This window comes from Schistosoma haematobium, chromosome 6, assembly GCF_000699445.3.
Source record: "Schistosoma haematobium chromosome 6, whole genome shotgun sequence".
In the NCBI taxonomy this organism is placed as follows: Eukaryota; Metazoa; Platyhelminthes; class Trematoda; order Strigeidida; family Schistosomatidae; genus Schistosoma; species Schistosoma haematobium.
Genome location: NC_067201.1, coordinates 21934994 through 21962979, shown reverse-complemented (window position 1 = coordinate 21962979; position 27986 = coordinate 21934994). Strand labels below are relative to the sequence as shown.

The 27986-nt window shown below is 36.4% G+C and overlaps 1 protein-coding gene across 1 annotated transcript; it reads right to left on the bottom strand.

The window, feature by feature from the left end:
- Positions 1-87: 87 nt before the first annotated feature.
- On the bottom strand, positions 88-27986 carry MS3_00008790 (uncharacterized protein). The gene is made up of 4 exons (XM_051217139.1): positions 27771-27986; positions 13222-13483; positions 10231-10919; positions 88-5578 (listed from the first exon to the last, which is right to left on the bottom strand). The coding sequence occupies exons 1-4, from the start codon at positions 27948-27950 to the stop codon at positions 4745-4747; spliced, it is 1965 nt and encodes a 654-aa protein (XP_051065772.1). The 5' UTR covers positions 27951-27986; the 3' UTR covers positions 88-4744.

The following is a 27986-nucleotide window of genomic DNA, read 5'->3' as shown; positions in this document are numbered from 1 at the left end:
GTACTGTGACATTCCGAAATGTTCACATATATCTTTAACGTTCATTGTACTTATCACTACAATCACTGTACTTTAATTACTGTAACGGTTATCCACAGTTTTGTGCATTTGTTTAAACGCAACAGTTTCCATATTGTTTTGCTCTTGGTTCGAGTTTCGGTTGCTCATAAACTGTTATCAAATTTAGACACAGCTATCGGTGGTGCCCATGTGTAATCGGCATCAAGCAACTGTTTTTTTCCTGTGCTTTGAGGTCACACCTTCAGGCTGATATAATCTTCACTAACTAATTCTATATATATATATATATATATATATATATATATCCTTCCATAATATAGGCAATCGAAAAACGACGTATTGCTGATGGTTTGTCAAGTTCATCTTACTTTTAATTGAGCCTCTTGCACACTATTCATCCTATTTATTCTCGTTTCAACTTATTCTTTTTGTAGATTGTGACTACTCACAATGTAAAGTCATGTTTTTGATAATACAAGTCAATAAACATTTAATTTTGTACTCGAGTAAAACATCGGACAGGTAAGAATGGTTAATAGTTCTATTCTCGCTAACTTAGTGGACATAGATCATCAAGTTGAATTGAATAAAGCTTTTAAAGTTAACCACCATATTTCATCGAATTTGCCGTATGGTTTATGAAATCGTCTTTTGCACATTGCTGAAGCCATTAGAATCCAAGTTCACAAACCAAACCTTTGCATCTAAAAGAAATTTGTACAACCACTCTCACCACCTTCGCCATCGGTAAACGAGTGAGTTTGTAGCAGAACTTTGCCCCAAAATGCCATGGTACGGCCGAGAGTAGGAAGAGTCCGCTCTCCCTCTCGAAATGCTCTCATATAGCCACGCGTATATAGCCTCTGCCAGGGAAGTCCTGCTCACTGCCTTCTCTCATTGGGGGTGTTGTTTAGGGAATTGCGAGGACGAAAAAGCGAATGTCCGATGCTTTAACCGGGTTGGTGGATATAGAGAGTGAACCTAGGGGAGTTGAAAAACCCTCATTCCAGTATCCTGCGGGAACAAATGGCGTATGAACCAATCGTTTGTCACCGGCTACCATGGGACTACATCTCCTTACGATGCTCTACTGTCTTGCGGATCAGACCTTCAGATCGAAGGCTCAGGAAGTGACCCCCTAAGAAAACCACTTGCTTCGGTTTGGGCATCCGGGCAGTATCACATCCCTCAAACATATCAAATGAGATCTGTATGGCGCATGTGTATTTAGTGCCTCCTTGTAGCAATATCTATGTGTTAAAATAAAATAAAACTTTCGTATTTTACTTATTTCCAACATTCGTCTCTTGATTCTTACATTACTATTATACTACTGACCATTCATCAAAATATTATGTTAGTTCCTTCTTCTCTTTTTTAGATATATTATGCAATGTAGCAACTACTTGATTTTTGAATAATTACTTTGATTATTATTAATCCTCTCTCTTCCCATTACTCAATGTTATGTCATTTAACCTACAATTGTAACGGTAAGATAAAAATGATCTTTGATAGGTTGGATGAAAAACTTTTAACTAAATAATTATAATTATAATTAGAGAGAGATTTTGTGATTATTATAGTAATTTTCATAGGTGAATTCATGAGTCGATCGAAGCTAGATCACTATGGGAAACCTGGGAGCACCAGATGTCCGTTTCATTCTAGTATGAGACTCCTCAGCAGTGTGCATCTACGACCTCGCCTCACGAGACTCGAACCCAGGACCTATCAGTCTCACGTGCGGACTCATCAGGAATGGGAATCACTGAGCCGGTATCCAACGATTTTAATGTTTAACTTAAACCAATCAACTGACTCATACATTCAACTACTAAATTACTGTAATATCCACAAGACCACTCTCTGATTATAAACTTTTTTGCTCAAATTTTAAGCATTCTTATAGTATGTGTGTATAAGTGTTATTAGCGAGACTATAGTTTATAGAAGAACCGATCACGTAAAAAACAGGTCTCAAATTTTGACACGATATTCACTCATTCATTTGGTTAAATAGAATCTTGGCATTATAGCTAATGTCAGTTCGTGATGAAAAACTTAAATCTAATCAATTGTAAATTATAATTCTAATTCATCACACACTTTTATAACCCGCATTTGATTTTAGTTATCAGGTGAACACTCTCAAGGTCAGTTTAGAGTCACTGAAAAGTCAATCATAAATTATAGTCTTACCAGGTTATTAATATTACATAGCTACTATTTAGAAATTGATATACTCAACAACTTCATCAGTTGAGATGGCTGGAACATGTGTCACGTATGCCCAATCACCGACTGCTTCGACATGAAATGTTTCATGGTGTAGGAGTAGGTTGGAAGAAAGCTAGGGGTGGCCAGACCAAAACATGGCACAAATCCATGAAGTCACTCACTGACAAGTGGACTGAACCATGTTAGTAAGTGTAGACTACCTGGTTGGGATCCTCGAGGTGATAGCAACCGATGATTAGAGACCTTGAATGACATGGCTCAAAATCGTTTGCAATGGCGCAAGTGCATCCACTCTTTGTGTTTTCATAAATTCTAATCTTCTGAATTGTTCATGTCCCTTTCTTTTTGTCTCTTTCCAAATTTATTTCACTGGATTATACTCGTTGAATAACATCTTCATACCCTAATCTTTCCAATTACTGCTTATGCTTTGACTACATCTACCACTACGGGATTTGAATCGGCAACTGCATCTCTGTGCTAATGTGGTATGGCAACTCGAACTGATGTACGTCCGTACAAAGTTCTACGTTGTTACTGACTGATACTCAACAACAACAACAAAACTGACTAATTTCATTAAATACTTCCCCATTCATTCAATAAGCTATTCAGCTCCAAGACAAGTGGTGTAAAAAAACACACACAAGAAAACACAAAAATAAGAACGAGGCATTTAAATCATTTTATTTTCAAGAATCTTTTTATTATTATTATTATCCCACTTCAAATGCACAGACGTAAACACACACACACACATGAACAAAATAAACAAATCAATCGATCAATATATATATATATATATATATATATTTAATAAAAATAACTAATTAATCAATAAACTGAGACAACAACAAGAAAACAGATTGCAGAAAATTAGGCCGATCAAAGTTAGGGGTGGAGGGAGAGAAAGGGATCATCATTGAAATATTGTAATATATAGACATAAATAATAATAAGTTAATTACGTCAAAAATTAAGTAAATAAATAATATTAATTGTTTTTCACAAATGACTATAGAAGCTGTTTGACTAATTATTAGGGCGTGAAGTTTGTTTGTTACTCTCTCTTTGATAATACTCAAGGCATAACAACAACAACAACAGCCCCCACCATCATTATTTTTATTATTACTCTTTTTGTATCCACACTATTTTGTACTGTGTAAACAAATCAAATCTCCCAATTGCTCTCTCTCTCTCTCTAGTCAATCACACATCAATGGCGGAAGTATGAAGAAGACAATAAATGTTTTTTTTTAAAAATAAATAAACTGTTTGCACTACTAACATACATGTTTTATAAAAGATTAACCAACCAATAAGAAATCAGCAAAATGCATGAAAATCAGGTTTGACCTTGGGAAGTATATCATGGACAAATTAACAGACAGATATAACTAATGCATACAATCAGCTAACCAATCAAAAAAGAGTAACAAGAAAAATACGCGCCCTTGTCTACTTGACCTTGACACACATTCAGTTAACCAATTAAAAAATAGTGAACAATATTTGTTTATCCCGAAATAGAATATAATAAGATGCATATTAATTATGTAAATATCACAGTATTATTTGGCGCTAAAAAAAAATATGAGGCCAATAGAACAAACAATTTAGTGGTGATAAAATAAGAAAGTGATATTGCTGTAAAGTTTCAACATTTAATATAAAAGGGGAAAAAAGTCATAAATGAACAGTGGGAAAACAATCAACAACAACAAAAGAAACACTAAGAAGACAATAGACAGAGGTCGACAAATCATCATCAGGATCATCAAAAAAAATATGTGAAAACAAGCAGCGATAAACACACTGGAAAGGGGAGACTCCAAAATATCACATACACATAGATTCATATCATCAACAACGACAGTATTTCTGAAATATAATAGTTTAAGAAAAACAAAGTGGAAACAACATAGACCATGGAATATGACACAATCTATACCAGGAAAGAAATAATGATAAAGAGTATCCGTCTATTGTTGATTTTCTTTTTTTACAAAAACATGTTTACACACAATATATATTCAGGAAGAATAGACGTGGAAAAACATAAACACAAAAACTCAAAGAATAAGAAGAGAAAAATAGGGGGGGTAAAACTGAGAAAATGGGATGAGTTACTTCATCCCTATTTTTTCTACTATTATTTGTTTCAGAGAGAGAGAGAGAGGGAGAAGGGGAAACAAAAAATGAGAATAAACGGACATTTTATCCCAACAAAAAAGATTATTAAACATAATCAGCATAATGATGATCAGTGACAAATAGATTGTTCTGATTCAATTGGATAATACAATGATAGGAGGTAATGTAAGAAACCAATAAATATAATCTGATATAAGTTTATAGATGAGATGAGAAAAGAAAACAAGAGAAAGAGAGAATAAAGACATATATCAGTAGAAAGAGAGGGAGAGAAAGAGGGAGAAGAGAGTAGTTGAATAGTACATGAAAATCATATTCTTATCATTTAATCAGCTTTTCTCACTTTTGAACGCTTCGTAGTAACTTTATTACTATCATTATTATTACTATTACGACTACTAATACTACAAGTCCCACCGACAAGATCATCAGTTAACTGTTCCTGTTGATTACTAGTTTGACTATTACTATTATTATTATTATTATTATTATTACTACTACTTAAGGCTAATTTTAGTAATTTATTCGCTTGTGGATGTCTTCCACTTTCAAGGAGTTCTACTTCCATTGTTACAGAAATTGGATCACCATTATCTGCTTTAATTAATGGTGGAAAATGTGATAACAGATCAGGTGGTGATATTGATGCTTGAGGTAATAATGACTTTTCAACAACAGTAGTATTAGTACTACTAGTAGTTATTAATGATGAATGCATTTCTAATTCATCAGATTCAACAGCTGACGACACTGATGAGGATGTATTTGAAAGTTCAATTAATTCAAAGCCACTTTCATCATCGTCATTTTGTTTATCTAAATTTCGTTTCATTGATGAATTAATAGGAGTAGGAGTAGTAGTAGTTGTTGTTGTTGCTGTAGTACCTGATAACATTAGATTATTATCATCAAATTGATTTTCATTAGATAATATACTATAAGATTCTATGTTGTCATTATTAATAATAATTTCATCAGTAGATTTTTTACGTGGAATATTACGACGTTTACGTTTTGATGTACTGGCAGAATTAGAATGAAGAACACCAAGAGATGCATCATTACCACTACTAGTAGTAGTAGCAGTAGTATTAGTAGTAGTGCTAGAAACAGACTGATCCATTAATGAATGTTTCCTCAATGAAGAATTGACATTTTCCTAAAAAAATAAATTTAGAAACATGAAAAATATATCATCAGGAGTTTTGTGGAGATTGTAGTAATTTAAACAGTTGAGATCATGAGTCAGTTGAAACTGGACAACCATGGAAAACCTGGAAGCACTGAACAGCCGTTTCGTTCTATTGTGGGACTCCCCAGCAGTGCGCATCCACGACCCCGCCTCGCGGGATTCGAACCCAGGACCTATCAGTCTCGCGCCAGGTGGTTAAACAATCAGACCACTGAGCCGGCATCCAACGGTGTTAATGTCCAACTTCAACTAATCCATGAAATTGAGCGACACATCCACCATTGTCATCAGTGAGTTACTATATCACAACTGACCCGGTTGAACTCCACTGGTCACTACTTCTCACTAGAACTCCAGGATATATATCTTGAAGCTAGCCTCGCGGGACTCGAACCCAAGACTTATCAGTCTCGCGCCGGGCGCTTAACCAATTAGACCAGTGCTTCCAGGTTTTCAATGGTGGTCTAGTTTCAACTGACTCATGATCTCAACTGTTTAAATTACTACAATCTCCGCAAAACCCCTTCTGTTATTAATCAACATATGCTCACTAGTGACTGGCTTCAAAAAAATATATCATTAATTTAACAACAAATGTCTTACTTGATTTGTTATATTTCTCTTCTATCATGGAATTCTTAAACTATCCTCTTCACTCATACATTTCCACTCACTTGATTCTCTTAAATTATATGAACTCTTCAAATTCGATTCAAGTATTAAGTAACCCATCTATCTTATCAGTATTTCAATTCCATGAATCTTATGTAAATCTTTTATTACCTCTAAAATTATAACATAACTTATTTTACTTGTTTCTGAACTTCAGTAAGTATTGTCATTTCACTCTGTTTGTGTGTGGGCTGTGATACTGCCCGGGTTCCCAGAACGAACCACGTGGTTTTCTTACGGGGCCACACCCCGAGCCTTTGACCTTAAGATCTGACCCACAAGGCAGTGGAGCATCGTGAGGAGATGCAGTCACATGGTAAGCGGTGACTGACGATTGGTTCATACGCCATTTGTTCGCGCAGGATACTGGAGCCCATGTGCACCATTGGTTCGGTTTTGGGATCCGGTTAAAGCGTCGGACATTCGCTTTTCGTGCTCTCATTTTGGTAAACAACACCCCCTCCACGAGAAGGCAGTGAGTAGGACTTCCCTGGCAGAGGCTGTATACGCGTGGCCATGTGAGAGTATATATATATATATATATATATATATATATATATATATATATATAGAGAGAGAGAGAGAGAGAGAGAGAGGGGTTATTGTTGATAACGCTTGCCATCCCAATTCTTTACATTCACTTATATCAATTGTTTCACACTATTTGGTTGTAAGCAGCTGATGAGAACCTAATAAAATATAATGAATTCCTATTATTCTGTATCAATGTTTGTTCTGACTTCATTTAAATTCATAAAAGGAACTAATTGCATGAATTGGTAACACTGAAAAACTACATATATGTATATATATAATACTAATTTATGTAAAAATAAACAAAAGATTTCGATTATTTATTTACTCCGAAGAAGTGTTCTACAACAAGTCACGAAACACCAAAAATACATTTTTTCTACTTCTTAGGATATAACAAAAATATATATATTGATTATTAACTATCTATCCAATGCTTAATTTATTTGAAACTATCAAATTTAACCTTCGTGTTGCTATGCTTGAAGAGATTACGAGTTCACTTAATCTGAGAATGGAAAGCAAACTCTGTGACGCATCCCAGTCCCACGAAATAGAAAGAGAATTTCAAGTTTGAAAGAGGGAAATCTATTCCACAAAGAGTCAGAAATACGAACAACAACAATAAGAACAACGCAAGTATATATATACACCTAAAAATATCATTGGGAAACGGTACAAAATAGCATACAAAAAGAAATAACGAACCAATAGTATTTAAATTCCTCCCAAGTGTAAAATACGACGTGAAGGTGAAAATGGGTGTTTTTTGGTGTGTAAACAAGAAATTCAACTTTTCAAAATAGAATTACAAAACTAAGGCATTTACCAAGTGAGTTCTAGAGATCTAACATCCCCAACAGGTATTGATACTTAGAAAGATTTCTTCGATGTATTTATGAATGTAATGTTAAACCCAACAACAGAAATCAACGAGAAACATAAGACTCTCAAACAGTTGTTTCAACAACAAAGTGTCAATAAAATCTTTAGAGGATTGATCTTATCCGTACAAATCGTACCCACGTCAACTAGCGTGGCTCAATTAACTCATTCACTAGGTACAAATTTATGTGATTGGTTTCGAATTTATACTCTAAGTATGATGATTAGTGATGATGTGTATCTATGTGTATGTTTTAATGTCACTATTAGTGTCAAACAGAAAACACAACGTATTTATACAGTCTACAGTTATTTAGCATTATGAAGTTCCATACTTCATACATATTGTTGATTTCATTCCCTTATTTACGCAAAGAGATAGTAAAATATAAAAAAAAACTCAAGCCAACAAACATTCATGGAGAAACCTACTAGCATCATCACTTACACTATGTCTTCTAACATGATGAAGGAGATGATCACAGGCTACTACGATACAGTCAACCACTGTCTACCTCGATGAATGATATTTGCTGATGTAGAAATAAAGAAAGCTAGGGGCGACCAAACCAAGAAATAGTATTAGTCCATCAAGTGAATGACTGTTGGATTATGGTATGTTGATGGGTGTAAAGATCAATTGTCTTTCATTCGATTTTGAGTTCTAAAATTAGTTTATTCCACTTATCCATTCTTCATCGTATCGTCTATGTGTAGTTTTTTTCCACTAACATTGATACTGATATTATTTATACTATGCTAGGATTTGTTTTGATATGTGCAAAGTTTTACTTTACGTATGATTGACTTTCACTTCGCTAGCATAGTAGTAGATTGGAAGAAGAAAAAGAAGACTAGGAGTGACCAAACCAAGACATATTGTCGGCTCATCACGTGATTAACTTTTTATCTGGACTATGTTGATATAAGTGTAGATTATCTAATCAAGCTTGGAGTAATGATCGTAATAAAAGGTTAAAGAGCCTATAGCTTAAAATTGGTCATAGTGAGACAGATTCATTCACTCTTTGTCTACCTCCAGATTAAGAGTTTCGAAATTAGTTTTATACTGTTTTCTTATACTACAGATTACTATTTTTTTCTTTTAAAACCCCACACGCTTCATGTTTAGTCTCCTCCATTGTCAACTTTTTTCATGGTGCATAAACTTGAAGCAATTGTCCCAGATCCTATATTAAATAATGCTAGTTCATTGGTTAACCGATAGTCAAACAGATTCGTATTTTGTCATAGTAACTAAATCCATATCATGCTGTGTTAAGTTTTGAAATTGAAGAAAAGAAATCACATAGAAATTAGTGTATTAACTGACTAGCTACTACGGAGAATGACACTTCTTCATAAACACAAACATATACAAAAGGTTGATAACCTTATTTAAATTGTATCACATGGAAATAGTAAACCCTATGTAGGTTAGTAGGAGCACGTGTTTCATGGATAAGGATAGTACAAAATGAATCAATATATTATAAATAGTACTATTAAGCAGTTTAAGAGTATGAAGTTACCCGATTCAGTTTGTTTGTTTTTTACTATCGGTATCAATTGATGATTCGAAGAAAAAAAAGCACTCCCCATCGAAAGTGTAACATTAAAGTCAATAATGAGTAGGTAGGTGAGTGAGATAAGTCTTAAACAAAATGAGATATCATCAATTCTCTACAGTTTCACAGAAACTTCTTGCTAATAAATGTCTACAAGAAAGAAATTTAAGTTAAACAAAGTTTATGTTGTCGATTCACTACGAACACTATTGATTAATATTCAAACACATAGAAGTACATCTTAATACCAAAGTCATTTAGACAAAAGGGTTGTCATGTGAGAAACTAAATCGATAGAATTCTATCAATACGAAATGAAATTCACACACAAAAAAGACATAACACATTGGTTACTACTTCCTAACACAGTTAATGACTTTATGCTTTGATATTTATTTAAATATTGATACAAAGGGGCACCGAATACAAATGCACCACACAAGTCACTTGATTTCCGTGTAGGCTATGATACTGCCAGGGTGCCCAGAACGAACTGCGTGGTTTTCTTAGGAGGCCACACTCGGAACCTTCGACCTAAAGGTCTGATCAATAAGGCAGTGGAGTAACGTTAGGAGATGCAGTCACATGGTAGCTGGTGGCCGACAATAGGTTCATACTCCATTTGTTCACTCAGGATACTGGAGCCCATGTGCACCACTGGTTTGGAACCAGGGTTTTCCAACTCCCCTAGGTCGACTCTTCGTATCCATCAACCCAGTTAAAGAGCCGGACAATTTCTTTTCATCCCCTCAATTTCGTAAACAACATCCCCACTGCGAGGACGCAATGAGTAGGACTTCCCTGACAGTGGCTGTATACACGTGGCCATTTGAAAGCATTTAGAAAGGGAGAGCTGATTCTCATTCCCTTCGGCCGTTCTAGGGCATTTGGGGATGATAGTGAATGTAACAAATATAGAATTCGTTTCAAATTTTATTTCATGTAGTGTAAACAACTTACTATCATTGAAGATGTATTTTTGCAACATTCCAATACAGATTGATGACTAGAATCAGGTTCCAAATTTCTATTAGTTTTAGAATTAATAATATCTTGACTGGTTATTAAATACCGTTGATCATTGCTACTAATGTCATGTGTAGAGTTGGACTTATTTTGACTATTTTCTTCTGCGACTATTAAGGATGATAACTCAATTGGTTGTTGTTGTAGAACGTGTCTTTCTAATTTGGTGTCATCAACATGAGCATTATCATTATTATCTGTACTCGTCAATTGTTTAATGTCTTTGTTATTATTATTGCGTCGACGACGTCTAACTGTTTTCATATTTGCACATAACCACTCACCATCATCATTCCCGGTAGTATCTAATGATTGTGGCGTAACAGATGTATCAGGAACAGGAGTAGATATATATGAGTTATTCAGTGGTTCAGGAACAGTAGATGAAGACGTCAATGATGATAACGATTCAACTACTGCTTTACACGACTCATGATGTATAGGATTTGATTTCTTTGTTTTCAATGATTTAGCAATGGTACTGTTACCACTACTATTGGATGTCTTCACTACTTCATGAATCGTAGAAGTGATAGTGTCTGTGTCTTTCGAAACAATGCTCTTATTCGTCATCATCAGTTCATTAGCAACTGGTTTTTGTTTAACCGAACGTAAATTAGTATCTGAAAAAAACGAAATAACGCAATATTTTCAAAGCATATATACCAACATGCATCACTAAACATTACATAAACCACAAATAATCATATTGTTAATAGTAAGATCAACAATTATAGCATTATTGATATTTGATCCTGAATTCCTTGACTAGACTTTATAGGTATATGTACATTTAGTACAGATTGTCACTAAATGAATTGTCCTGTATGGGTTTTGTGGATATTGTAGTAATTTCAATGGTTAAGATCATGAGTCAATTGAAGCTAGACCACCATGGAAAACCTGGAAGCACTGGACGACCGTTTCGTCCTATTTTGGGACTCCTCAGCAGTGCGCATTCACGACCTAGCCCCTTGCGAGATTCGAGCCTAGGACCTACTGGTTTCGCGCGCCAGCACTCAACCACTAGACCACTGAGTCGGCATCCAACGGTGTTAGAAAATTAAGCCACTAATTATGTATGCCTCATACCTGGGATATATAAGTCATTTTGAGGCCAATCGTGTACACTTATCATATGGTTGATTTCTGATTGGTTGAACGTGTTAAAATAAACAATTATCTATGTATTATTTGTTTGTAGTATCCATGAATAATCCTAACAAAATAAAAATAAATGATCAGTATGGAGGATTTTAGTATTTTAATAGTTGAATTCATGAATCAATTCAAACTAGACTACCATTAAAATCCTAGAAGCATTGAATGACCGTTTTGTCCTAGTATGGGACTCTTCAGCAGTGCGCGTTCATGAGCAAGACCAAAGGCCATGGGTTTGAGTCCTACGTGAAGAGTTCCGTACTAGGACAAGACGACTGTTCAGTACTTTCAGGTTTTCAATAGTCATCTAGCTTAGATCTTGACACCTGAACTAATGATAGGGAGTGAAGTAATTTAGCGTGTCGATCGCTTCACTTATCTTGAAAGTTTCGTCAGCCCTTGTGGTCTGGTGTGTGACGAAATCTCAGCACGGATACAGAAGGCTCGACTAGCTTTTGCCAACTTGCGCCACTTATGGCGTAGGCGAGATATCCGTCTATCAACCAAAGGACGTGTTTACTGGCACAGTAGTTCGTTCCGTCCTACTTTATGACAGTGAAACATGGTCGGTAAGAGTAGAGGATATCTGTAGGTTACTAGTATTTGATCATAGATGTCTTCGAAATATTGCTCGTATATCCTGGGACCATCGAGTAAGTAATGCAGTTGTTAGGAAACGGGTACTAGGTAAGGATGTCAAATAAATTGATAAAGTAGTGAGACTTCATCACTTGAGATGGCTGGAACATGTGTTACGTATGCCAAACCACTGACTGCCTCGATGTGCGATGTTTTGTTGTATAGGAGTAGATTGGAAGAAAGCTAGGGGTGGCCAGACCAAAACATGGCACAAATCCATGAAGTCACTCACTGACAAGTGGACTGAACCATGTTGGTAGGTGTAGACTACCTGGTTGAGATCCGCGAGATGATAGCAATCGATGGTCAGAGACCTTGAATGACATGGCTGGAAATCGTTTGCAATGGCGCAAGTGCATCCACTCTTTGTGTTTTCATAAATTCTAATCTTCTGAATTGTTCATGTCCCTTTCTTTTTGTCTCTTTCCAAATTTATTTCACTGGATTATACTCGTTGAATAACATCATCATACCCTAATGTTTCCGATTACTGCTTATACTTTGACTACCTCTACCACTACGGGATTTGAATCGACCACTGCATCTCTGTGCTAATGTGGTGTGGCAACTCGAACTGATGTACGTACGTACGAAGTTCTACGTTGTTACTGACTGACTGACTCTAGCTTAGATCGACTCGTGAATTTAACTGTTTAAAAAATGTATTTTTTATTGTAAATTTGCATAACTCCCTTTTATGGAAAGTTAAACATTCCGTACGCATGGTTATTTCACATATATAGAGAGGGAGAATTGAGGAGAAAACATAACGTTAGGCGGTTGAAGATCTTAAACAAGAAAACCCACTAGACCTACTCTACATGGTAGTTAGTACTCATTAGCAAGATGTACTTGCAATCTCCAAAAAGAACATTAGTTCCTTATCAATATTTAAACCGATGTCATGGTGTGAGACACAACCAGTTAGTAATGATTAGGGTAAAGGGTTGGTCTTTCATAGGAATTAGATATTCTTTTAGTACTTTGTTGTACCAGAACTTGACAATTTAAACAAATAAGCAAACTATGTTAACCAGAACTTATAAACTGAACAGAAGATATATAAAACTTAAACAATAAAAACTCAATTTCACACAACTGAATAAAGAATACCTATATATTTACCGTGAACACATTCATTTTGGACATCATTTAAAATTGCATCTAATTTCTGACAACATTCAATAGAATTAAAGGAGTTTACAGATGAAGAAAAGGAAGAAGATTTATCTGATAATTTTGTTGAAGATGATGACGGTGATAATGATTTTGCAGTTGATGATAGTGTTGTTGTTAACTTACGAATGGAACGTTTACGTAGAGTGGGATTTTTCTTCGAATGAATTAATTGCACTCCATTTGTTGATTGTGAAACTATATTCTCGGACTAATTTTTTTTTAAAAAAAGAAAAGGAATGAATTATTTAGATAAACTAATACATTATATCAGAAGGGGTTTTTCTGGATATTCTAGTAATTTCGATAGATGAGATCATGAGCTTATTGAAACTAGATCACCATGGAAAACCTGGACGGCCATTGCGTCCTATTCTGGTTGAAGTTAGAAATTAACATCGCTGGATGCCGGTTCAGTGATCTAGAAGTTAAGCGCTCGCGCACAAGACTAATAGGTCCTGGGTTTGAATTTCAAGAGGCGGGATCGTGGGTGCGCACTGTTGAGGAGTCCCACAATAGGAAGAAACGGCCATCCAGTGCTTCCAGTTTTTCTCTGATGCTCTAGCTTCAATTGGCTTATGATCTCAATTATTGATAATACATTGTACATGTGAGATAACTGATGAGTGCATGTAATTGGCTAAGAATTAACTTTGTTTTCCGAGGGATGAGACACAAACTACCAATATATATACGCTGTACATTTTGAGGTGTCAAGCTATACATTGTCTGTTTCAGAAGAGTTTTGATTGTGAACAGGGTGATCCCGAATGGAATTAAGTGTTTGTGAGCGGTTGTCGCTGTCCATTTAACCACACTGTCGAACAATACTTATAATTGAGGGACTTGAAAATGAAACTGGGTTAAAGGTGATCTTAATAGTGGAGACCAGGAGAAAACTAAGTGAAACCAGTCACACAGCTGCTTGTAGTTTGTTCTGTACATTTTAGACCTTACTGTTGACAATAGAAATCTGTGAGGCAAGATGTGTTACTTTCAGGACTGACGTTTCATAATTCCCTTCTCCTGTTATGCGAAGGCAACATCGTTGTATATCCTGGTTGTTTAAGGTAAACACCTTACTGCTGTCACAACCCAACACAGTCTGTGGTCTTACAGCTCTCCAATTAACCTGCCTGGCGAAACGGTGTAGTCTACAGTAACGAGCGGATTATCATAGTAGGCAAATTCGAGGTAAAATTAAAACGAATGACAAGATGGGTTCGAACCAATCGTAATACCAATGATAGTAGACAAGAGTAAACATTCCCACTGGGGTAGCGAATGTACACTGCTGTGAGTCCCATATGAAGATGAAAAACTTGTCTAATTATTCCTGGTTTTCATTAGTTGTTTAACTGAAACCAATCCCATATGCAAACTACGAAGAACCTATTTCTAAGTAAAGGGATTAATTCACGTAATAAAAGTATACAGTTACCTTAAAAATTCAAGATTAAGGAAAAGAGTAAGAATGATGAATGCAACTATTTTTAAGCCAAGTCAACAAAAATTTGTTCCTAACTAGGAAGTTAAGATTCAACTACACGATTGAGACAAATAGCCAATGATTTGATGGAATGATGATGTTATGTTCACCCCATCGGCCAACCACCTAGGAATACTTGATTTTTAATTTAACCCTTAGACTTTGTATAATTACAACTCCATGCGAACGTAAAACAAAAACGTTGATGTGGTTGTGAAACTTCATGTATGGGACACCATTGTTTATTTCTACAGGCTGATGTAGAAAATTTAACGCAGTAACTATTATCCCTATCGAATGAATCTATGGTAGATGCTAACTTGTAGACATTTTAATTAATACTTCATGTGAAAATTGTAATCCATGGTTGGGTGGTAATAAACAATAATTTTAATATAAATTAAAACACGATCTAATCACTTTGATCAGTGATCTAGAGAAATCCAAAGGGGTTGTGTTTCACTTCAATATTTCATTAAGTGATCTAGTTGTGTTTTTATAAGATTATCAAACAAACATCGAGATGGTTTCATGGAAATATTTGCAAACGCAGTCTATTAATAAACCAAGACGTTTTTACTTAACACATTTTTTGAAAAATTAAATAGTGACGTTGTGAAAACATTGACAAGAACATGGTACGTTGGAAAAAATGAACAAATCTCATGTGATCAATATTTCAAGAGTATACATACACCATTTCTGGGACATATGTTACGTATGTTCAACCACCAAATGCCCCGACGTGCGACGTTTCATGGTGTAGGAGTAGGTTGGAAGAAAGCTAGGGGTGGCCAGACCAAAACATGGCACAAATCCATGAAGTCACTCACTGACAAGTGGACTGAACCATGTTGGTAGGTGTAGACTACCTGATTGGGATCCTCGAGGTGATAGCAACCGATGGTTAGAGACCCTGAATGACATGGCTCAAAATCGTTTGCCATGGAGCAGAGGTGCATTCACTCTTTGTGTTCTCCTAAATTCTAATCTTCTGAATTGTTCATGTCCCTTTCTTTTTGTCTCTTTCCAAATTTATTTCACTGGATTATACTCGTTGAATAACATCTTCATACTCTAATGTTTCCGATTACTGCTTATACTTTGACTACCTCTACCACTAAGGGATTTGAATGGACAATTGTATCTGTGTGGTAATTTGATATGTCAACTCGAACTGATGCATGTACGTACGAGGTTCTACATTGTTGTCTGACTGACACCATTTCTGTAGATTAGAATTGATTTTTATATCGAATTACAAGTTCGATGTCATGTGGTTATGGCTGATCATATTTGAAAAACAAAATGCAAGATATATTAATTCTGCATTATGAACTACTTAGTTCGAGTTCAAAATATTCTTTACAAGGGATAAGACAACTTAGCGTCTGATCTATGTGCACAGAAACAGTTTGTGTGGTAACTTTCATAATTATTTGCCGCTCTTTGATATCATTGCTTTTTTATGTTTTTAAGTCAGTTACAAGAGTACTTTTGTTCTTAGCAATTTATTGGATCCTCTTGAGTAACAAAGCAAATATACTTGGGGTGTGTTTCTCCACTCGTTACATGAAGAATGTCACTTCAAGACTGGTCTGCGTAAAGTTTAAAATAATGATAGGAAATAAAGTAAATGAGAGCGTTGATCACTACGCTCATCATAGAAGTCTTATCATGCTCCTGGTAGGTACGTATCTGACGAGATCTAGACATGGATTTAGAAAGCCCGGTTGGCTTTTACTAATTTACATCACTTGTGGCATAGGTGTTGTCCGTCTGTCAACCCAAGGACGAGTGTACGGTGTAGCAATATGCTCTGCACTACTCTATGAGTGTGGAACTTTAAAAATAAAGAATATTTGTAAGTTACCAGTATTCGATCACAGATCTTTTGAAAGCATTGCTCGCATATACTGGAACTATTGAGTGAGCAGCATTGAAGTTAGAAACAAGATACATATTGGTTAATCAAGTAGCGAATCTTCTTCGAATGAAGTAGTTGAGACGTGTGTTACATACCCTAAGTCGTTAATTACCTCAACGTGCAATGAAGGCTGGAATAGGAGTAACTTCGACGAAAGATAACAACGATCAAAACAAAGGACTAGTCTATGTAGCCGTTGATTGTTGGTTTTAACAATTTTGACAAATACAGACTACCGTGATTGATGATCTCGTGATAATAACAGTCAGCGGTTGGAAAAGTTAAGTGACATGGCTCAAAATTAGTAGCAGCAGCATGGATTCACTTATTCCCTATCTACTCCTTAGATTTTGAGCTTTGAAAATATTTTACACTTGTTATTCCATGAATTCATCCACTCTTTTCTAATCATATTGTCGTATACCTGATGTTTTCTACTAATCCTACAACACTGTTATTTGTCTTGACAATTTCATCTTGCTGCAATGATTTGGCATAGAATTTGGTGCACGTATGTATAAGGTTCTACATTACTTACTTACTTACGCCTGTTACTCCCAATGGAGCATAGGCCGCAGACCAGCATTCTCCAACCCACTCTGTCCTGGGCCTTCTTTTTTAATTCCATCCAATTTTTGTTCATTCTTCTGATGTCTATCTCAATTTTCCGGCGTAATGTGTTCTTTGGTTTTCCTCTTTTCCTTTGGCCTTGAGGATTCCATGTGAGGGCTTGTCTTGTGACGCAGTTGGCTGCTTTCCTCAATGTGTGTCCTATCCACTTCCAGCGCTTCTTCCTGATTTCTTCCTCGGCTGGGATCTGGTTTGTTCTCTCTCACAGTACGTTGTTGCTAATAGTGTCCGGCCAACGGATCTGAAGTATTTTGCGTAGACAACTGTTAATAAACACCTGTATTTTCTGGATGATGGCTTTCGTAGTTCTCCAGGTTTCTGCCCCATACAGTAGAACTGTCTTGACATTTGTATTGAAAATCCTGACCTTGATGTTGGTTGACAGTTGAAGGTTCTACATTGCTTATGACTAAATGAATTCACTGAAATTCAAACAACTTATACCAATCTATTTACCATTTCCACGTATTCTTCTTATTATTATTATGCATAACCCTTAATCAAGTCATGTTCTTATTTGCAATAACTATCATCGATCTAATAAAAAAATCACATCATTATTATGTACAATGACATTGTATCCTTGACCTTTAGTGTTTCGCATAATCTTCATTTTGATGATTCATAAAAATACTTTAGTACTTCAATAATGTTGATTATTATAGTTCTACACAATTATATATGTATATATGCATAGTTAATGAGCATGCATAAATCTAGAATGAGATACAACTTAAAAATTGATTTGAATATATGTTAAGGATAAGTTACCGTTTTAAACTGATTCTACCTATCAGTTTACATGCTATCAGTCAGACAACAATGTAGAACTTCGTACGTACATACATCAGTTCAAGTTGCCATACCACATTATCACACAGATACAATTGTCCATTCAAATCCCATAGTGGTAGATGTAGTCAAAGTATAAGCAGTAATCGGAAAAATTAGGATATGAAGATGTTATTCAATGAGTATAATCCAGTGAAATAAATTTGGAAAGAGACAAAAATAAAGGGACAAGAATAGTTCAGTCAACCAGATATTCATACTATGTCAGGTCCTAGAACATAGACACATATTCAGACGCCTCACAATCGTAGTATTTCTCGACAAGCAGATTACATCTGTTGCAATTATTTATTTTAACACATAGATGTTGGTACAAGGAAGCACCAAATACATATGCGTCACACAAATCTCATTCGATATGTGTGAGGACTGGGATACTGCCCGGGTGTCCAAACCGAAGCAGGTGGTTTTCTTAGAGGGCCACTCCCCGAGCCTCCGACCTGAAGATCTGATCCGTAAGGCAGTGGAGCATCGTAAGGGGATGCAGTCCCATGGTTCATGCGCCATTTGTTCCCGCAGGATACTGGAGCCCATGTGCACCATTGGTTTGGTTCGGGATCCGGTTAAAGCGTCGGACATTCGCTTTTCGTTCTCTCATTTTCGTAAACGACACCGCCGCCACGAGAAGGCAGTGAGTAGGACTTCCCTGGCAGAGGCTATATACGCGTGGCCATGTGAGAGCATTTCGAGAGGGAGAGCGGACTCTCCCCACTCTCGGCCGCACCAGGGCATTTGGGGGCACATCTGTTGCAAACAATGTACAATCTTCAAACACATTGCTAAGCATTACTTAGAATGGTTATCTAAAGGTGAATATAGAATGATTAGTAATTCTATTCTTGAATAATCCTGGCTTAATAAAGGGATATAAATAAAAAAATTTCAAGCAATAGAAGTGTTGGTCATTCATTATTTTAAACCTAATTTGTGAGTTCGAAAATGGTGTGATCTAAGCTTTCATTCTGTATTGATTTTAGAAATTTATGATAATAATGGATCATCTCTAATTTGAAGAGTTATTACCTGTTTTTTATTCACAATTTTGATAGTTTAAATCACAAACTGATCTTAGCTAAACTTTCATTGAAAATTAGAGAGCACTGGATAGCTGTTTCATCCTAGTATCGTCATTTGACGATATACTTTTATCACATTCATACCACAAGCAAGTTTAGTGTCAACCTCTGAATACTGGTATTGGCATAGTTTATGGTCATATGCTGACCCGCCCCTGCCAGACTTAATGAAGCTTAACGGTTCTGCCTTTCACGCTTATCCATACAACATACTTCATTCTGTTAATCAGGTTTTAAGACGGATTGAATGATTAGCCTAATCTTCCACTTAGCTGCCCACGTTAGCTTATGAACAAGGTTCACTAATTTCAAGGCATTACCAAGAAGTGTGATTCGGTCTTTCATTACAATTCTTGAAATTTCACATCATAACAGTAGTAAATAAGCATACTTGTTTACTACACATTATTAATGAATCTGTGTAAAATACATGATTGTGAAACAATTCTTTCCTGAGAGAAGGGATTAAGAATTTAATCGAAATAAATTGTATGCTAGTCTCTGATAGAATATTTAAACAATGGAACTACATTACATACTAAGAAAAACAATATTCAATCGAATAAATCACATTTTCATTAATGAAAGCGATATATGTGGCTTGATCTACATTAACCTATGTATGTATATATATATATATGAGGAAACATGTGATTGAGTAGGAAATACTACTATTACGAAAAGTGGTTTGAAATCATATGATTTCCAATGTATCATATGAGTTATATATACATAGATTTCAGATATGATATACTCTTCGAATATTTATAGAATAATCTTGTCCAACGCTAAACAGGCGAACGGAGCATTATTACAAATATTTAAGAAAACATCTTTTGCACATAGTTAATATCTGTTGAGAATAAACAAACATTTAGACATAAATATCAAGGGCTAACTTTATTTAGACGATAATTTGAAACTTAGGGATACTGAATAGGTGTTTCGTCTTTGTATAGGACTCCTCTGCCATGCATACCTACTACTCTACCAGGGATCGAATCTAGGGTCTGTAGGTCTTGTGGCGTTGCATAACCACCAACCAATTTACGATATTGGGTGACCATAACCATTATCTTTAATGACATTCATTTTACCTTCGATATAGTTTAAATCCACTAGTCACGGATTTTTGTTATAATTGAAGTTGAAAATGCAAACTATTGTATACTAACTCTGTGGTCTGAGTTTTAATCGAGAGACTTGATGTATCTGTATCTAACCTCTAGCGATGCCGCATATGCGCACTATTGAAGAACTCTTCACTAAGAGGAAACTTCAGTGGTTATCTAGGAGACATCAATTCGTGATTTTAATCTAATTTATTTATTTATTTGGACACAAATATTGATACAAATGAGCACCGAATACACATGCGCCACACTTCACTTGATTTCCGTGTAGACTATGACACTGCTCGGGTACCCAGAACGAACTGCGTGGTTTTCTTAAGAGGCCACACTCGGAACCTCTGACCTAAAGGTCTGATCAATAAGGCAGTGGAGCAACGTCATGAGATGCAGTCACATGGTAGCGGGTGATTAATAATCGGTTCACACGCCATTTGTTCTCTCAGGATTCTGGAGTTCATGTGCACGACTGGTTTGGAATCAGGGTTTTCCAACTCCCATAGGTGAACTCTTCGTATCCACCATCCCTGTTAGAGAGCCGGACATTTTCTCCTCATCCTCTCAATTCCGTAAACAACACTCTCGCCGCGAGAAGGCAGTGAATAGTATATCCATGACGGTGGCTGTAAACACATAGCCATGTGAGAGAATTTAGAGGGGAAGAGATGACTATCCCCACCCTCGGCCGTACCAGAGCATTTGGGAACCCGTGATTTTAAGCTTCTTATTCAATAACTTTCACAATATTCCATAAGACTAAAGTATAGAGACTATTGAATAAAGTTACTAATAGATAGCTACATTCATGATGTCATTACTTCCGAAATCGATCATAACCATACTTACAAAAAGCAGTACACACATATCAAATATGAAGAAATACTCGTGATTACTAATTAATATAATGAGAATTAGTTCCATTCTATCACTACTATATTTTCAACACTTGCCTATATTCTTGCCCTACAACTAAGTCATGTAATCCTATAAAAAGCATTATTATTTAAAGCCAATGATTAAAAAAACACCATTCTCTTTTACCATCGATTTCAAGGGAGTTTTTATATGTAATATGTTGTATAATATTAGCCTTAAGAAAGCAAATCAGAAAAAAAGGTCACATACATAGATTTAGATTAAGAAATGTTTTGTACATAAAACAGTAGTGTAAATGAATATGTAGGCATAGTGAAAGTGAGAGAGAGAGAGAGAGAGAGGGAACAATAGCGAAAGCATGTGACATACAAGCTTAGTTTTATGAATACAACGTAGATAAGTGAATAAAGAAATAAAAGTACAATGTATATACAAAACGAGTTAGATTTCACGAGGCACTTTTAGGAAATTAAAATAAGCGAGAAATCTATATGTAAATGTGTGCATGTATGTGTATGTGTGTGTGTGTACAAGAAAAATTGACACATACGTTCATTTGGAAACAATCAACATACTACAAAGTAGTAAATAATACGAAAGTACAATAATAATAATAATAATGACGGAACATTTAGACGTCTGTCCCTAGTTAGCCTGAAAAGCATAGAAAGTGTATGTGTGTTTGACGGGAGAAGATTCAAGAAAAAATAAAGAACAAGTACAACAGTGCATTGCAGAATATTGGATTAATCCATAAAAACTCAATAGGTTTCAAGTTCAAACTACTTAACTGTCTTTAAATTGGTTGATCTGGTAAGTAGTATTATGAACAGCGGGAGAAGTTGCATTAATGACTGTACTGAGGTGTGACGGAAGTAAGGTGTTCCTTTCAGGCAACCAGGATCTACAACAATCATACCTAACCACAACGGAAGGACGGGGCTAGAAAAAGTCGGCCCTAAGAATGTCACACCTTAATTTACCCTAGAGATTTACGTCACTGGGTTGCTGCGACCACTAGTAATAAAGTTTCCTTTCCAGAACTCTCAAGAAAAAAGTCCTTCCACAGTGTAGGAAACTAGGAAGTGGCAACCGCTATCATACCTTCAACGGAAAAACATTCTCATGAGTGACTGGCATTATTAATATGTAGCTTAAAACCGCCAACAAACGATGGATCCACCAACCTAAATTGAGTTTTCGGGAAGAGAAAATCAATTAGATGTAACATAAATAAGAATATTGAGCGTCCCTAACTCGAATTATCAGTAAATCATCGCTACTGGACACGAAAGTTTCCATTCTGTCCACAACTACTTGGACACTTAAAGGAATACACCACTTAGAATAAACGACCCATAAATCCCAAGTTCGAACATCGTTTTACATAATTTAAATTCCGCCGGATGTTATTTATTATTATTTGAAAACAAATACTGGTACCAGGGGGCACCATATACATATGCGCCACAAAAATCCCATTTTGATTTGTGTGAGGGCTGTGATACTGCCCGGGTGCCTAAACTGAAGCAGGTGGTTTTCTTAGGGGGTCAATCCCGGCGGATATGACTAGTCATTATATATATATATATATATATATATATATATATATATATAATTCTTCCCAACGAATTATACAACTACAAAGAGGGTAATGAGTTTTACTGCAGTCAGGGGTCTATGGTACCTAAACTCTCATTCGAAAAATTCTCTTGTATCGTAACATGTTTCTAGATTCCATCGCTCCGTTAAGTCAGCAGCTATGGCAAACTGTCAATAGGACGGGCAATATCAAATGATGCTTGCTTTTTTGCATTTTTATCTCACTCAGTCATAGAGACAACGCCTTTTTTATTCGACTTCCTATTAGTAGATTCATTTATCGTAGTTATATTTAGTGGAGACGCTTACAATGCTTTGTCTCCTGAATGTTTAGTGACAATATAAGCACGCTGGGGATGCGTTTAGTCCGGCACAAATGAAACATAGCGCTGCAAGACCGGTGTTAGTTAAATAGTCAGCTACAAAGTAGGACCAGGCACATATGTGCATCGTTCTAAGATGCCATACCTCTTTAGCACAACAAGATGAACACCGAATTCATAGAAGTAGTTAGTTCAGTGGTGGTAATCAGTCAGTCGTATGTACATACATCAGTTCGGGTTTCCATACCAAATTACCACACAGATACAATTGTCCATTCAAATCCCATAGTGGTAGATGTAGTCAAAGTATAAGCAGCAATCGGAAACATTGGGGTTTGAAGATGTTATTCAACGAGTATAATCCAGTGAAATAAATTTGGAAAGAGAAAAAAAGAAAGGGACATGAACAATTCAGAAGATTAGAATTTGGGAGGACACAAAGAATGGATGCACCTGCACTATTGCAAACGATTTCCAGCTATGTCACTTTCAAGGTCTCTAACCATCGGTTGCTATCACCTCGAGGATCCCAATCAGGTAGTCTACACCTACCAACATGGTTCAGTCCACTTGTCAGTGAGTGACTTCATGGATTTGTGCCATGTTTTGGTCTGGCCACCCCTAGCTTTCTTCCAACCTACTCCTACACCATGAAACATCGCACGTCGAAGCAGTCGGTGGTTGGGCATACGTAACACATGTTCCAGACATCTCAACTGATGAAGTTTCACTAATTCATCAATTGATTTGCCATCCTTACCTAGTACCCGTTTCCTAACAACTGCATTACTTACTCAGTGCTCTTAGGATATATGAACAATGCTTCGAAGACACCTATGAACGAATACTAGTAACCTACAGATATCCTCTACTCTTACCGACCATGTTTCACTGTCATAAAGTAGGACGGAACGAACTACTGTGCAGTAAACCCGTCCTTTGGTTGGTAGAACAACGCCATAAATGACGCAAGTTGTCAGAAGCTATTCGAGTCCTCTGTCCCCGTGCTGAGATTTCGTCACACCAGACCAAAGCGGTGGTAATATGCAAAAGAAAGATTGCATATAAGGACATAGTACAGGAAGAAATAATTAGTTCCTAGAAAAAAAGATATGGAGCGATTTTAATCTCATAGTTTAAAGGAAGACAAAGAGTGTATACACCTACGTCATTGTGATCGATTCTGAGCCATGTCACACAAAGTCTCCTATCATTGGTTACGTCAGTCAGTCAGTCAGTCATCTACAACGTAGGACCAGGCACATATGTGCATCGGTCCAGGTTGCCATACTGCATCAGCACAACGAGATGAACACCGGATTCATAGCAGTGGTTAGGTCAAAGGTGGTAATATATAAGAGAAAGATTGCATATAGAGATATAGTACAAGAAGAAAGAATTGGTTCGTAGAAAGAAAGATATGAAGTGACTTTAATGTCTTAGTTTAAGGGAAGACAGGGAGTGTATACACCTACGCCATTGTGATCGATTCTGAGCCATGTCACCAAGAGTCTCCAACCATTGGTTACGAAAGTCACACGGACCCCAACCAAGTAGTCTGTATCTACCAACATGGCTCAGACTAGAAGTTAGTGTCTTCAAGCACTGATGCCACGTTTTGGTTTGGCCGCCCCTAACTTTCTTCCAACCATCTCCAATACCGGATAGCATTGCACGTCGTGGTAGTCGGTGTTCAGGCATACGTAACACGTGGCCCAACCATCTCAGTCGATGAAGATTCATAACCTCATCAACTGATTTACCATCATTCCCTAATACCCTGCGTCTAACCTCACTATTACTTACCCGGTGATCCCAGCAGATGCCAGCAATATTTCTAAGGCATCTGTGGTCAAATACTAATAGCTTACGAATGTCTTCTATTCTTAGTGGCCATGTTTCGCTGCCCTAAAGTAAAACAGAACGGACTGCCGCGCAGTCTTTCTTGACTTAAAAGCAGCATTTGACTCGGTAGACCGCGAGATTCTGTGGCAGTGTCTGTCATTGAAAGGCGTACCACAGAAGTACATAAACCTTGTGAAGGCTCTTTACTCGAACACTACTAGTCGAGTCAGAGCTTATGGCGAACTGTCATCTACTTTTGCAACCTCAAGTGGTGTCCGTCAAGGCTATCCACTTTCCCCATTTTTGTTACGATGGTCACGCGGACCCCAACCAGGTAGTCTGCATCTACCAACATGGCTCAGACTAGCAGTTAATTAATTTAAGCACTGATGCCACGTTTTGGTTTGGCCGTCCCTAACTTCCACCCACGAATATCCATCTCCGGTGGTAAGTTCTCAACAAGTACGAAAATTACCCACAAAAGGGTCGTGTGTGACCTACCTCAAGCAGTTGTCCCATGGATACTGCGGTCACGCTCTCAGGTCACTAAGATCACCTTTAATTCAATTTCCTTTTCAGGTATTTCCAGAAGAACCCTTCCACAGTGTGGGCAACCGGGAAGTGATGAGCACCCTCGTACCTCTAACAGCACTCAAGACCACTGTGTTATTCGATGCCTAGTTTGCGTTAGTCGTCACTCTTAAACTTCTAATGCAACAGTGTATTTGTTCCTTTAGAATATGCACTTATGTTTAACTTTCCACATTCATTTCGCCTTATTACTGTGAATTGAGATTTAACAACTTGGTGATGACTGTCTGAGATTCTATTAAGTGTTAGAGTTAGTGCCTTTAAAAAACTAGTATGTTTCTAACAAAATGGATAACCAAAAATTTGGAATTGAATTCCAGTAGACCGGAGGATTAGTTTATATGAATCGAAAAAACTGATTAGACAATTAATGAACTCTTGCCCCAACATATATAAGGGATAAATTACATCAAATCCCCCTGATCAACAAATTTTAAGACGTAGATTCCTACTATAATGTATGTTGCAGGGAGCTGACTCATGAGACATCAACAATATTTTTATTAACCTCCACTAATAATCCTTTCGGCTCCCCCTCTTTAGATATAGTCAGATGTAGAGTAGGACAGAAGTTGCTGTAATTCTAAATGGCAGGAACGTGTCATGAGACTGTCAATGACAGATGGTTTTCTGAGAAGTACATCAATATCTTCAGAGCTCTGTAAAAATGCGCCCGACTGGAAACTAACAGTGAGGACAGAAAAAGTTATTTGATCGTACCGTTTCTATTCGCAAATTTATCCATTCATTATTTAATCAATGATCTCATTTTGGAATGATGAATAGGAAGATTCATGCACGTTTTGTGTCTAACATCTCAACGGTCTCTATACTAAGTACCACATTCAGACGTCTGAACTGCGTGAAACAAGTGGAAGTAACACACTTCCATATTGTTACACTGTGAGACGTAAGATAACTTATTAAACTTCTATTTACCAAGAAATCTGAGTCCTAAAGATATGACTGATTGAACTGATAGCGTCATCGAATAGGATCCAAAATCAAAGTCAGTTGGAGTCCTACGGAGCATTTAATTGGTTCTTTTTTAAAATCCAATTATAAGGACAATTAAAACTTCTTGAATACATCTAACCGTAGTTATGTTCTCTCACTTTTCTGGTAAGTCAGACTTTATTTCTCCTACTCTACATATGTTACACACCTGTTGAGATAGATTTTTTAGTGCCCATGTTGTACCGGATTTGTGCTTAAATAAAAAAACACCACATCTAACAAACTTTAAAATTTAAGTTTCAATAATTTTGCCAATTTCAATTATCTGTAGCATTTGAGAATCTGAATCTGTTATGATTCATATAGTGACATGCACCACAAAGCACTAAAGTACAATGGCATTACTGTTAGAAATTGGTGGAAATGCAAAGCGGTTCATTTATATACTATGAATCCATCGAAACATCAACCTATTTTATTCGTTTTAGTAATAAAAGCAAGACAAAACCCAGGGGCAAAGAAATCCAGAAGATATTTATTTGTCATAGCAGAACAATCTATCGATATGTAAAAATGAATGCCGGTTGACTCATCACCTGACTATAATTGCGTCTATTACTTGACTAGGGAATCGATTCCTAACTTTCAACCAAATGAATAGTGCAGGGTGATAAAACATTTAGGTACAACTTATCCAAACGGTATGACATTTATTAATGTTTCTAAGGGTTCGTATTTTCTTGTAATAAATGTAGATGGGCTTGCAAATATATATATTTACATGAATTATCTAAGATACCGAATACAATGGCTGAATTCTTACACTAAAACTATTAAAAAAGCGGAGAAATAGAACAAATGTGTTAAGATGAAATCTGGATTATCTTACAAACGAGTGTGGGTAAACGACCAGATAATCTTCCGAACTTTATATTAATATGACATAGGGTTTCCACACCTCCGAAGAGCACAGAGAAATTAAGTCAACTTGAAATGTGTCGACTGACAGCGATACACATAATATCGTAAGTATCACACAAAGTGTAACTTGAAACCAGAATCAATCATTCGTTTTAACGTAGATTATAGGCAGCCCGTATTAGGACTTCTAGGGCTGAATACACATATTTTTTACAAATGATTGAGACCAATTATGACGAACTGCATTTCATTATAAGACAAAATGGGGATGGAACTTACTGTGTTAAATGTAGCAGTATTAGCGTTCGCGTGTTTGGTTGCTTCAATAGAATTATGCCAGGGCAGACGTGCCCTTATGTCTGGAAACAGATGCAGAACTATGCATACTAAGGCAAGGAAGATGACCAAGATTAGATATCCGTATAAACCAAAAAGCTGGCCTTCATCTGACGGTATCATCCCCCTGACCTTGAAAGACAATGTTTGGTCTTACCG